General features: G+C 40.2%; 1 protein-coding gene across 1 annotated transcript in view; it reads right to left on the reverse strand.

Annotated features, from left to right (window-relative positions):
• The window catches only part of dntt (deoxynucleotidyltransferase, terminal), a 70,474-nt gene that overhangs the window by 47,209 nt on the left and 8,757 nt on the right, over positions 1 to 14,508 (reverse strand). The window contains exons 4-7 of the mRNA XM_027275956.1: positions 7,982 to 8,152; positions 4,519 to 4,590; positions 4,211 to 4,334; positions 1,397 to 1,529 (exon numbers count right to left, since the gene is read on the reverse strand). Of these exons, the coding sequence (XP_027131757.1) occupies positions 1,397 to 1,529; positions 4,211 to 4,334; positions 4,519 to 4,590; positions 7,982 to 8,152 (500 nt within the window). The remainder of the gene's footprint in view (positions 1 to 1,396; positions 1,530 to 4,210; positions 4,335 to 4,518; positions 4,591 to 7,981; positions 8,153 to 14,508) is intronic.

Here is a 14,508-nt window from a genome sequence, read left to right on the forward strand (position 1 = left end):
TTTCCTGGATTTGCATGATGAAAACAACATGGTCACTATTTTGTGAATTAAATGAGTGTATTACCTTTTGCATACACATAATTAAATATAAATGCAATATGCAAATTATTAATAAACATGTTGAGAACACGTTCATTTCTGAGGGTGTCCAAAATGGATGGAGGATATGCTAAGCAACCGTCATGTGAGAAATATATAAGGAATTACAATTTAAAATCCAATCATTACACTATAGTTATCAAAAGCACTCTGTAACCACAGGAACTGTAACTCTTAACAACTAGTATAAGTGGCATTCTGAAGTCACAGTTTGACATCTGAAACTAAAGTACTGTATCATTTCCTTTTCGTATTGAAGTCAGGGATGTGGATTACTTACAAAAATAGCATACTAAAAAGGTTATTAGATATATAATGTTCTTACAGTATTATTACCCACTAAGTTATTATGGATGGAATGAGACAAAGCTTATGACTCCTTTCCACTGCTGCTTTTGTATTCTAGCTTTTTCTACATCATTACTAATCCATACTTTTCACAGTGGTCATATAGCAAAAAGTTACTTTTTCTCACTTCAAAAAATCAGTCTATAATAGCTTTCAAACTTTCACAAATGGAAATATTAGAATACAGTACATAGAAAAAAATGAGACTTTCATGAGGTTTTCATAGAAAATAACAAAGAGCTGGCAACATGTAACATTTGTAGCCCAGTCACTATTAAAGACCATCAGCTAAGCTGCGGCAGCTCTGTCACCCCTGTTGAGAGGCAAGCGCCTGTCCTTACTGCCAGACTGCTTTTGAATTATTTACCGCACACGCCACTGGTTATGGCTGGATTTTTACAACACCACGGAGCGGAGTGCTCCACGCTTACTCAGGCACAAAGCATCGCACATAAAAAAGAAAGAGCAGCCGAAAGAGGTGGCGACGGAGGGAGGCACCGGCTGTGAGCAGATAGTTGCACTCAGTAGGCAGCTTTAGAAGAGCACCCATGCACTCCGAGACTGACAATGTAATACATTTCAACATCTTAATGTAGATGCAATACAATGTTTGGAATGACCTGCGCACTCAGGATTATGCTTTTTTATGATCGGGAACAAAGTTAGCTGTCATGTTCTGTAAAATATTTGATCTATTAATTCGTATCAGCTGCAGGATGCACTGAACTACCAGCAGATTTAATGCTTCCACCCACATGTACTGTGACTTGTGTGTGAAAGCAGTAAGTAATAAGGATGAGGATTCAAGCAAACCATTTCTAATACATTTGTATTGCCCTGTGCATAACCAAAATGAGTTTAACAATTGTTGAAAAATACAGAATAGGAATTGCTGTTTTATTTGAGCCACCACCACCAGCGCTTAAAAGGAGGAGACTTAGTCTTATACCTGCGAAAGCCACCTGTCAGTGCTAGTACGGCGTCCGGTGTGATGGCATGGACAGCTTCGTCAATAATGTTCCTCAGGGCTCGGGCCTCTGCTTTACTGACAGCCCTGGAGATGTCTCCATAATGCAGAAAACCTACAGGGAAAAGACCACGTGGTTATTAGTCTGGGAGCCCGCCATCAATCACAGCCATTTGCTCTGGGGAAGTGGAGCGTCAGGGTGAATTAAAAGTAAGGTAAAATGTGATGTGTTCTGCTGGCTGATGGGAGGCGATGAGCAGCTCGTGCCTGCTGCAGACACAAGAGGATTACAGCCACCATAGATACTGAGCTAAATCATGATGGATGGATTGATGGGTATCTTGTTGATTTCACGCATCTTGCTTTTTTTTCTCCTCTGCTACATAACGAGCATTCAGTCTCTGCATCTTTCCCTCAGTACTCTGTGCTGCAATAAAATAAATGGGATAATTCATGCTTCTGTTCTTTTAAGATTTACACAATGCGGTGGAGAGATCAGGGTTCAAACACATTTTCCATGTCAAAAACACGCATTATTTCTCTGCGTGAAGCAGAGACTGCAGTGTTCCGAATGATGGATTATGGACCAGTTTGATGAAGATGTCTGTCAGCATAATACATTATCGGATGGAGTTTCAACCAGAATGGAAACCTGCAAGCGGTGTAATATAATGTTTTGAATTTCCACCTCATGCAGTGCTCCAGTGTATGCACCCAGCAACATCCTGAGCAGCAAAAGAAGCAGTGAAATGATGCAGACAAATGAATAGCAGCGTATCAGTGTTTCCCTTAGAGACCACGTACATTAAATGCTCTGTGGGATTTCTATCACTGACAACAATTGAGGCTGATGTTATCTACATGTTTGGATGCTCCTGTATCGCTGTATTCTTGTTCACTCAGCTATTTCATTCAGATTTGAGCATTGCATCACCTCAGAGAATGACGACAGATATGCTCCAAACTACACCTTTTTTTGTTTTTCAGCAAACCATGATTTGCTTGTTTTTTGCACTGGCAGCATGGATCAGAAGACAGCAATGCCAGTCTGATGGCCTGCCCACCACTTTGCAGACTGAGTTATCTATTTGATGGATTGCCATGAAATTGTGTAGAGACATTCATGGTTTCCATTGACCATTCTGCAGTGACTTCGGTGATCCCTTGATTTGACGCCCCATCGGGCTGACATCTTTGGGTCAGACAGAAATGTCTCATGTCGTTCAGTGTGTGTGTCCCCGTAGGTTTCATCTTGTACCATTAACAAGTCAAAACTGCTGTGCTTTGCTAATTAGCAAATGTTGGTATATTTACTTTGTGTCTGTGTGTGTTAGCATGCTAACTTTAGCTTATTAACACCACTGAGTGTATAAAGAACGGATCCTGTATGTGTGACGTCACCCATAGGTTTCTGAAGAAACGTTTTAAATCTCAAAAGCTTGGATCATTGGCGGACCGTACACAGGCCAAATGATGCCTAAATGCTCAAACAAGCCACCTGCAACGGCACCCACCTGTCAATCAAAGTGTCCTCTCTGTTAATTACTTCCTTACCATAACATGAACAGAAAAAAATTGCTACAGAGACCAGAAATTGACTTGTTATGTAGCCAGCCTCAAGTGGACAGACAAACAGTTATGAAGTTTTGACCTGATCATGGAAATTGATCTAATCATTTCTCTGAAAACTACATATTTTAACCTCACTTTGAAGGTCTGTTGCACATTGAAGGTCTGTAGAAAATTCTATGGAAATCCTTCCAACAGTGCTTGAGATATTTCATTATGGACCAAAGTGGTGGACTGGCTGACAGACTGACATTGCATCCCCAGAGCCATGCCACTAGCCTGGCTAAAAATATAGACTGTATTTCTTTCTTTCTCATTTTTTTTTTACATCTTTGCTCATCCAACACTTGATATCATAAATCTCACAGGTGACTAAATGCGATGACCTTTCTGCCTTTACTTTATTCATCCTTAATAATAATTCCATACACATCTCTTAATGCTTTCATGTTCGCAACATGACTCAAAGCCTTCTGATATAGGTCACTAAATGCCTTTATTCTGACACCACCCTCTGGACAATTATTATATTTACTTACTACTCGACAGCGAAAGATCAAAAACTGCAAAAGATCAAAACCACAGTCTGGACCTCAACCGTTTACAATGAGTATTACTGCCTCACACAGCTGCTAAAGTGACTGAAGACTTTTGTTCAATCATGTAGCACAAATTAATTTGCTCTGGAAACTGTCCAAACCCCTTCATCCTAAATCTGTCTGTAATTACACTAAACAACAATATTGCAAAGCAATGAAGGATGATTCCCCACTGAAGTATAAACCAAAATCTTCCTTTACAAATACGACTAACACATGAAACTCAGAACCATAAGACAGTGTAAGACAGCGACCTCTCATCGTCTTTGCCCAACTCTCTGCCCAACTGATTGATGAGAGTTCATAGGAAATTCACACTAGGCGCCCCCCTTCATAGTCACTATTCATTGATTTTTATTAAAAATGCCCCTGCTGCCGTTTCCATTGTGTTTTCACTGTAAACTTCCCACTGGTCTCACTTTAGGGAAAACACATTACGAATAAAGCCTCACATAAGGAGCCTCCTAAGGGACTAAAAAGGAAAAGGGGAAAAAAAAGTCCCAAATGACACACAGGCCCTCCTGGAGAAATCTAACGATTAAGTCTTTCTTGGAAGCAAACTCAGGTTGGAATTTTCAGTCTATAATTTGTGAAGTGGCAGAGAGGAGGAGACGAGATGTTGATGTACCAGTTTGTTGCATCCGGTTTAGCTGAATGCTGTGGTCTGCCAGCACGTCGCTGAATGAGCGCAGCCCTCTGCGGTACCACTTCTCAGCCGTCTTAGGTCCAACCCCAAACACACTTGTGAACAGCTGGCAGGAAACGAGGTAAGGACGTAATCAAGAAGACATGCTCTGAAAGGCTTAGCATTCACACTTTTCGAAAGAGCTCCATGTCCTTAAAAGCTGGCAAATGCAAATCGCTTCCATGGCAATTTCAAAGCATCACAGTGGAAAAAGCTAACAAACCGGTTGTTTTTCTTTTCCATGTACTGACCTTTAGAGTTTGATACCTTTCATCAGAGAGTATTTTCTCGACTTCAAACGCATGGCCACATTGAAGGATCTCCTGCAAAACATAAAAGCAGATGGTATTATTGAAAACAATGTTGGTGTCAGCACTGGCATGTTTTCACCTGGTTTCTGACCCATCAGCAATTAACAAATGGGCCCGAATTGCCGCTCATTTGAAACAGTTTCCACTTAAATCAGGTGCTCCTCGTGTCCTCATTTCCATTTCTTTTCACAAAATAACGACCTTGTTGTTGTGAAACCTGGGATTAATACCGGTTTTATGGCATCCATAAAAAACCTGTGGTAATGTTTTCTCCCACTTCTATTGTTTGCTCTCAAACAACTTTGTTGTACGTTTAATTGTCTCCCGCTCTCAGCAGAGCAACGCTAATTTTCTGGTCACATAAGCTGCTTTAACTGTCTTCATTATGTGAGGGCATAAAATCAGGCAGCAGTTATCTGCTTAATATCGACCATTTTCCCAAGGGAAATTGTAAAAGTTGTCGGAAATCAGTGTGTATGTGTGTGTTACGATACGTATCTGTGTGCATTTCAAGCTTGTGGATGAGGGGTTGACATCCAGTATCAGTGAACCAGTGACCCGGGATCTAGACTGTGAGTACAGTGCAGTTTGAAGCAGCCTTCACTGCTCAACGATGCATCCACCTGTCCAGCTCTGCTTTTCAACCCTCAAGCTAAGACCAACCTCAAATGCAAGGATAATGTTTCAACACACTCCCTGCTCAGGGGGGGGCACATCTCCACATGCACAAAGTCTCTGGTGCACACAGAAAACACATAGTGACTATTCATCCCCGACTCTGCCTCAGTGCTCCTAGATTTTCATGTCAGTACGTTCATATCTTTTCGGCACTTTGCAGCAAGCGATTCAGTCGCCGCTGACAGAGTGTCACTCCGATGTTCACAGGCACATCAAGCGTTTTGTTTTTACTCTGTTTGGTTTCACTTTGTTTTCCGTGTCATGTCATTTTCTTGTTTTGAGCTGCGATCTCTTTTTAAAGAGACAACCTAGTGAAAAAAATACTTCACCGCTGGGTGTACGTCTGAATCGTGAAAGAACAACAACAGGGAGAGGTCAATCACAGGCAGTCTAATTTAATCTCCTGGGACATTAATGCTACTTTGTTTAATGAATCTGCCTCGGTGGTGACAGGTTTGACAGATTTTGAAACTTGCTCAGAGACCTGCCTTGTGTATGTTAGGTTTAACGTGTCAGAGAGTTGGACTGCAGAGCCCACCTTGTTCTGCTACAGGGACTTTGTGTTCTCCCCAAGCAAACATTTCTTGACACTTTTCTTGACAACTTGCCATGATTTCTGCTCTCAGCACGACTGTAGGTGAGGGGATGATTGCAGAGTGACCCGATAAGACTCTTTTTTTTTTTTTTTTTCCCTCCCAGACGAGATAAATTTGTGTGATGCCTGTCTGTGTGTGTGGCAGGTTTTGTTATCGTGTCTGTCTGGAACTTGAAATTTCAAAACTATTTTTGATATCTTGTTGAGAGATTGAACTCAACATTGAATTTCTTTAACCTTCAACAACTAACAGTGAATTTGTTCTTAAAGATGAAATTCCACTTTGATGTCACGTCTCGAAAGTACATTGGTGTTATTAGAAGAAGACAGACAGCTAGATTCTTCTCGACGGAAAACAATGTGTGCACAATTTAAAGGAATACTCCAACTAAGAAAATATACTCACTCAATGAAGTGAAGAAAAGTATGCATCTCGCTCCCTCACAAATATGACAGCAGATTTTTTTCTCTTTAAACCATATAAAAAATGAAATGCTCACAATGAGTCAGCTGGTGAATATAAATCTGGTCAGTGATGATGGTGATGGTCAGTTTGTTTCAAAGTCCCATTGTTCTCCCTAACATGGCTACACCTCCTTCTCCTATAGCTCTGAAGCTCTGTACTCTATTTAGAGAAAAGGTTTGTGTTTTGTATATTTTTCATGAAAAGATCAAAATCGTGATACTTTCTGACTTTTCTGCGCTCTGTGGCGCTCGGCACTAAACCCAGCGGTTCTGGATGGGGGCGTAAATCTTTTGAAACAAGTTGAAAATGTGTGGCTTCATATATTTATTTATTTATTTATATCCCTAGATGACTAGGTACTGTTTTTCATAAATGTTATCCAAGCAGGTAGAAATAGTACATACGTAAGAGACTATAATCAGCTGGGAATGAATACACATTTGAATTATTATTTTACAGCAGGGGACGGCGGTGTATGTGGGAATGACACAAAACAGACTGTAGTGGCCATGTTTATGGTAGTGTCATGTCAGCAATGCAGCTCATTGATGTGTTGTCAGTGGAGCTCTGTGGCACAGAGGGGAAAGATATATCACACAGACAATACCTATTAACAGAGTCAGTTTATCCAGTATTCATTCTTTTTTGTTGGAGAAAATAAAATACTGACACAATAATTGCTCCCAGCCAAGTGTACAGACCAGTAGCAGGCCGACATTTAATAATAATTACATTTAGTTTATTAAAGAAAAAGAGAGTCCCACATAGCAACTCAATCTGTTCATGCTGTTTTCTATACCCCATCAATTAATTATTATTGAATGTTTTGCTTGGCTCACTGCCAAGTTAGGCAGTGAGCTGTCATTACCACACAGTTGTCTGATTATTCACTCATTTCCACTTAATCTATATTTCATCTTCAATCATTGAGACGTTTTTTGTGACTCCTGTCCGTCATGCTGTCCACGAGAAAAATCAAGATGCTTTTTTTTTTTTTTGCCCACAATCAAATATCTGCTTTGTTTATTTTTACATATTCAAATTTGCAGCTATAATTTAAATATAAAATGTTATTATTGTCCAATAAACTACCTCTACACAGTCGGTAGTAGCCGGTTCTTTTAGCACTTGCACTTACAGTATAAAGGTCACTGAAGGTCATAGGTTAGCGCTACATTACGTCCGTTGTGTGTCCGAGTGTTTTAGCTCGTTCATCACATCACATGGACTTGGCATTACAGCTGAGCATTTCCAAAGTGTTTAGATTGACTTTTTCCCTTCAGCGCAGCCTCTGATTTTAAATTATGTCACAGGAGTATGAAAATCAAGTTCCAGGGAGCTGAAACTTGCATGGTGAGGGAGGTTATCCATCACAGTAAACACTGCATTATTTATTATTTGCATGCAGAGACGGATTTGAACACTCTCTTTGTTCGAAAATTTGAGAGTCAGCTTCTTAAAGCGTCGCATTCACAAGCTACTCTGTCATAAAATCCAATCCAGAAGATGAAAAATGAGCAAAAAGTTTGCTGTCCTATCCATTTAGTACAGCTGCCCAAATTAAACACTGTTGTTGATGACATCGCTGCTGTGAACACAAACTGTAATACAGGCTGTCTCTTGGACTCTGAGTATGGACTCTGCATGCAAACTTTGGGACTTACGTCCATAACTGCCTTAGTGTGTTCCCCCAGGCAGGGTAGGTCGAGAGTGGCCTCCAGGCTGCGCACCGCCCAGGGCAGACTCTTCAGGACAGATGCAGCTCTCCTGAAGGCCAGACATGGACCTTCGATCTCGTTGAATTCATAGCTCTCCGCCAGCACTTCAAATGCATCCTAGACAGAGAGGTAGGCACGGAGAGGTGAAAGGAATAACAATAAATAAAAAGAACAATGTAAGAGAAAGAGAAAAAATAAGAATGTGTGATTCACACACATTATATGATCTGGATTATCAAATCACCACTTCTTTAAAAGCGTTTAAACAAAGACAGAGAGGACTCAGGAATGAAAGCAAGACCAAACAGAGATGTGTCAGGTGCTCAGTCACTGTGAGATGCACTGACCCATATAGGAAACCAGAACTGCCTTCAATTCCTCCTTCCTACTTCCTTTGTCACTCCGCTCTGTCTTTGCCCCTGTCACTGTACAGCGGGACGTGCTGCGTGTTGGTTTTCTTCTGGATGACTGGACAGAGACATTTGAGGCTGCCGAACACCAGACAAGAACCTGTCATTTCCCAATTGTTCGCAACAGGCTCCCAAGAGGAGGGGGGTGAGGAGGTCAGCAATGGCTTTCCCTTTACAAAAGCAACATGTTCGAGCACTCAGATAGGCGTGATAGAGCATGCAACTCTACACAATCCTTTCACGGTTTTAAATAAACTTAAGAGAAAAAAAAATCAGTATTTTATATACTTATATAAAGGCTGCTTATAGTGACAGTATTTAAGTCTTTCAGATCATTGCTTTAGTTTTACAGCCCACAGCTTTACTGTTTTGATTCACTCCCAGACATATTTTTTTACACTGTGTGATATCTTTCAGGAGTTGCTGGAGTCAAACCAAAAAGAGTTAATACACAACATGCATATGTTGCATATATGAAGGACCATAACATAAACAACGGCTGTGTCCTAGTCCAAGCTGTGAGAGTGTTAACAGTGATGCACCAAGCCATTATTTATGTGTGATTTATTACAAGTCAAAATGTCTGCTGTGAAAAAAGCCTATGCTGCTCTGTGTCTGCAGCATGTACAGTATAAAGAGGCAACTAAAGCTAAAAGACATACGCCACTTCAGCTTAATAGGGTGATATTTCAATGTTTACATTGTGTCAACAGAGAAATCAGTTAATGCCAGTTTAAATAATATGTGCTAAATTTTGGAGAATACCTAAATACTAGAAATCAGTTGTTCAAAGTGGGTCACACTCTTGATCATTGAGTTAAGGACAATACATTTATCATGATGCTGTAATCTAACCAACGTTATTTTACAATTGCTCTGAGTGGATTGTGTGTTTAAATTCTCTAATTTTACAGAAGATAACTGTAAGAGGTCAGTGCCTTAAAATGGTACAGTATATAAATATTAAACCTGAATTAATAGCTGACTAGATTCAGAGTTTGTCCAAATCTGATAAATATTGGAGATGAGATATTAAACAAGACTAATAGTCTATAGCCATGTTACCAACTTTGTGAGGCTATGCTAACTAGGCAGATGGTGAATGATATCACCTTCACAATGACAATACAACATACTTTAGTAAGGTAGGATTTTCTTCAGCACTAAACATCATTTTCACCTGAGGCTGATGGAAATGTCAGGGTTTTTTTTTACAGGCATTTGTTCATAAACCGAAAGGCTTGGACAAATTTGAGTTCTACACATCAGCCTTCAGGAGCCAGGAGTGAAAACATGACATGCTTTGTAAAATAGCCATATGGTGGCGCTATCATCACCAAACGCTAATCAGTTATTGGTCCGAAGCTTAACTGTTCACTTAATGTTTTCTGTAAGTGACATTCCTTTATGGGAACTCACATATGAACAGACTAAATGATTCTTTGAGATGAACATTTTCAGATGGACTGTAATGGCCCTTCAGGGGAATGAAGTGAGACAAAACACTGCAGGAAACAACTTCACTGTCACACTTTCTAATATTGGCATGCAGCTGAACATTTGGCACCGCGTTCAGCTGGACCCCTTCATGGTTTGTGCTGCTGCTGAAGTGATGAGCTACTGTTGCGGAACCAAGGGGAGAAAAACATGTCACCACAGGAGAGCTGGATCATCAGTATAGCCATTCATTAACTAAACAGGTAATATTTTCATGTGGGCTGTCTGAATGTGTCTGAGATGGAACAGGTTTGGTGCAGTATGGAATAAAGATCTGCAGGTGGGTTGTGCCTAAAAAAAAAGAAAAAAAAAAGTGTTCCCATTATTTCTAATAGGCAGCACTTTCCTGAAAAAATTGAGCTTTTTTTAGAGTAAGTCGGCCAAATTCTGTGAAACAAAGTGCCACATTTAGGTTCTTCCTTTTCAGCTACCAGCTTAAAAACATAATATAATGAATATTTCACTGAAAAGTGACATGATAGAATTATCACATTTCACTCATTTATAGAATCTCAGAACAGGAAATGCTAATGTGTCACGAGATGAAAATCCTCAAAGTATTCTGCTTGCCAACACCCCTACTCGTTTTGGATTATGTGCTTCCTTAAATGAGGGAAATGTGATAATTGCATTGTCTTTTCTTTTTTTAATTGTTGATGTGTGATCTCACTATGCGGTTTTAATGTGGTGCATTATTACACCGCACATCTCCACAAAAATTCCTTTCCAATCCACAAATTTTATGAGTAGCTTCAAAGAAGAAACTACTATCTTGTCACTTCTTTTTAGATCATCTATTGTTGTAGAACAAAATCATCTTACTTTTTTATTCAAACTTGACACTGACTAAAACCATGTGCAAAGCTGCTTAATATATAAAATGATGTTTTTTGTGCAACACAGAAATCATTTCTAAAAGCTCAGAAGCGAGACACGTGTTTGAAGGATCAAACAGGATGACTTGCATGAAGTGACAACCACCAAGAGAGATGGTCAGTTCAATTTTGATTTCAAATTTGAATTCAGTACATCAAAGAAGTCTTTGGCAAAGCAACAATCGTTCAACGTTGCAAAGAAAGACGTGCAATGTGATAATTGTTTAAATGTGGGTATGATGCTGCACACTGTCAGTGTCTCCTGGAAGGCATTCGCACAAAAAGTGTCAGAAAATAATGGTGAAAAAAAAAAAGAAGGAAAAAAAGTTCAAACCCTGCAAACTTTCTCAGCTCCGCACAGCTGACTGATCACTGCATGAAGTGGGCATGATTGTCGAATGCAGAAACAGAAATCGTCGTATTCAATCTATCCTTAAATTAGGATGTTGGAGAGGTGAGGGAGGATGCGGTTTCAGGCACCGTTCATCCATCCGAGGATGGGTTCTGTTGGAGTATATTTTAGGTTTATATCTTAATAGTGAAGCTTTAAGAAAACAGGCAATGAGAGTAATATCTTCTCTAAAACTTTAGATAGCAGAAGTTAGAAATTAGTCTGTAATAGCTCTTGACATTTGGCTCAGTATATTATATTATGCTAACTCTTCCATGCTGTTACTCTGCCCTTTATGTAATGCATGAATCAGTTATTTTTAAGAAGACGGCAATGAGAGAAATGCATATCAGTTTAAAAAAAAAAACATAAAGCTGATTAAAAACAGTGTGCCAGTGCCTCAAGGACAAATACTGAACTACACTACAGGGACTCTAGCTGAAGAATTCTAAATCCAGGACCTGAACCGGAGCTCAGGACGGACTCGGCCATATTTATGCTTTCCTTTCCTCTCCTCTAGCCAAGCTGCGATCTGAGGTCACTGCACCACCCGCAGTCCTGAGCAGACATGCAGCCTCAGGTCAGTGAGCAGCAGACTTTAGTCCAGCTCACCCAGGAGACGCACTGACCCGTTTACTACAGCACACGGAAAGGGAGTGACTCTTTATATCCCAGCAAACACACACATACCACACAAACGCGCGTACATACAGCTGGGCTCCCTGCACAGCACGCAACAAATAAAAGAAGCAAGCTTGTAATTGGATAGGTGATAGGGCACGCTCGTGTTGTACAAGTGGTTAGTGTGCAGGGTGTGTCGCAAGTAGTTTGTCTTGATGTGTTTTGGATGTACTTAATGTGGGAACCTGAGGGCGTGGGGGGAGTAACATCTGTTTCCTGCTTCACAGAACGTGACCATTTGAATCTACCACTCATATTTATCTATATTCTTATAACATTCAATGTAAACAAATAATTTGAAGGTGCAGATGGAGCCTATGCCAAAAAATAACAAAATAATAATACACATAGTACTGTGAGCGAAATAAAAATGTAAAAAGCAAAAAGCAGAAAAAGTTTTTCATTTCTTTTCCTTTGATCAAACTTGATCAAAATTTGATTTATTTAACTGCAACTCTTATGTTTAACTTCACTCCTATTTATATGATCTTGGAATATATTGAATCGATTATCTTTTTCCCCCGCATAAGATTTCTCATTTTCCTCTTCATGTTTCATCAGACTGTGTGGCCAGCATCATTCACTCGTCTTTAAACCCTGGCTATGCTGATATCAGAGTTCCCAACACTACACTAATAAAAAGTACAAGGTAAACTGGAAACCAAACATACCTAATCATCAGCATCATACAGTAGAATGTAATGTAATGTGACACTAGGTAAACTTTCTACCCTTAAAATAACAGCTTCACTATCATTTTGATGCAACACTGACTCGTAGTAAGCCTGAGTGTTTTGTGTTCTGTTCCTTCTGGCCTCAACTCTCAGTTATTTCCTAATAAAGCAAACCCCTGCTAACTGTAGCTGCTGTGAGCTAACATTATTTAGCTCAGTTACACATAAGGTTACTGCCCAGACTGTGTGTTTAAAGCACTTAATAACTGTTGCCTTTTTAACCTGGTCGCACAGGAACTTTGGAGAACCAGTAGAAGCAAGTTTTCAGGATGCTGATGGAGAGCAGTGCTGTTGTCATGCCAGAACCTGAGCTGTGGAAATGTCTTAAACCTACAGTCTTTATAATGGCCAGCAGGGTGCAGCACATATGTTTATAACTAGACATTTTTTCCTGCTTCAAAACCAAGCGCAGATCAACTCACAGTACATCACACACCAGCTGCACACCCTCATCCAAATATGGTCATTTCTAGTTTGACAACATTAATGCAAAATGGTTGTCCACCAACTAATGGATGACGTCACGGTGCTTACGGTTAATGGAGACCAAAATAGAGCTGAAAGGAGAGTGAAACTTGGACTTAATGTACATCTGTTCCAAAAAATCTAAATAATCCCTGCAGGTTTAACTCTGGTGTAATGCTGGTGTATGTCTTTTAATAACATGATATTTTCTTAGTAGTGAAGTGAAATAATTGCACTATTGCTTGTTGTTACAAAATCACACTCAAGCAGAAAAAAAACAATTACAACCATCTTACCTGGAGGAAAAGTGGATTTTAGGATCTTCGAAACAGAAACACTCTCTGCAGCCGGCCTGTCAACTGTCATGTTGTCTTAGCAGCTGCATGGAGTCAGCGCTGCAGGCTCAAAAACCCACCCTGTATATGTGTTCATCTAATTAATGAGGAGTTAAGGCTGGTAGGGGGACTTGGTGCGCAGGGACGTTGATATAGCACGCCGATTTACCCCCCACCACCGAATATCACGGACATGCCTGCGAGTCATGTTCACGCAGCAGCCCACCTCTCTGCATGTGCAAAAAGAAAGCATGAAAGGAGGTCAGAGGACCCACTGAGAAGAGTTTTAAAACGATTAACAGCTAGGAGATGGATTTTATCCATCCCATATCTAATGAATGAGTAGCCAGACATAAATGTGGACTTTTTTTTTTCCTTTGTGTGACTCAACTCGGATGAAGAAAAGGAGCCTTCAACTTCAAAGGAAGGCTGCAGGCATTTTAACATGAAATCTAACAAGATATTGTGGTGTAACTGGTAAAAAGAAAACATTTAAAAAACATTTATACCTCTTTCTAAAACCAAACAAGTACTGTTTGATTCTGTTCCGTGTAGCTTTTTGTTTCTTAGCTCTTTAAGTTGTGAACGTTAACTCCGCTGAGGAATGGAGGGAATCAATTGGATGCATTTAAGGTTCAGTGCGCCTATTCCCCCTCCACCCATCTCCTCATCCGTGGCATTGCTCCCATCAATACATTGGAGGCTTTGTTGAAGGGAATCAAATTCAGGATGTCCTTTCTCTCTGCAACTCTTTCTCTAACTCTTCACCCCCCTTCCTCATTAGTCTGCCAAATTGTGTGTGTCTGTATGTTGGTTTATGTGTGTGTATATTTCTGTGTGTGTGTGTGTGTGTGTGTGTGTGTGTGTGTGTGTGTTGCAATGGAAGAGAAGGCATCGGATGCTGCACGTCAATCAGCCACGCAGACACAAATGTCAATTTCTGTGTCGGCGTACGTCAGGCTTATGGTGGAGTTATGACAGCAGAAGATTCATGGTTTTAAAAAAAAAGTGTGTGTGTAGGCTTGACTTGTGTGTGCGTACATGCATAAAGACAGTGTGGATTTCCCAGTCACAGCAAGAGACAA

Source organism: Larimichthys crocea, chromosome III (assembly GCF_000972845.2).
Source record: "Larimichthys crocea isolate SSNF chromosome III, L_crocea_2.0, whole genome shotgun sequence".
Lineage (NCBI taxonomy): Eukaryota > Metazoa > Chordata > Actinopteri > Sciaenidae > Larimichthys > Larimichthys crocea.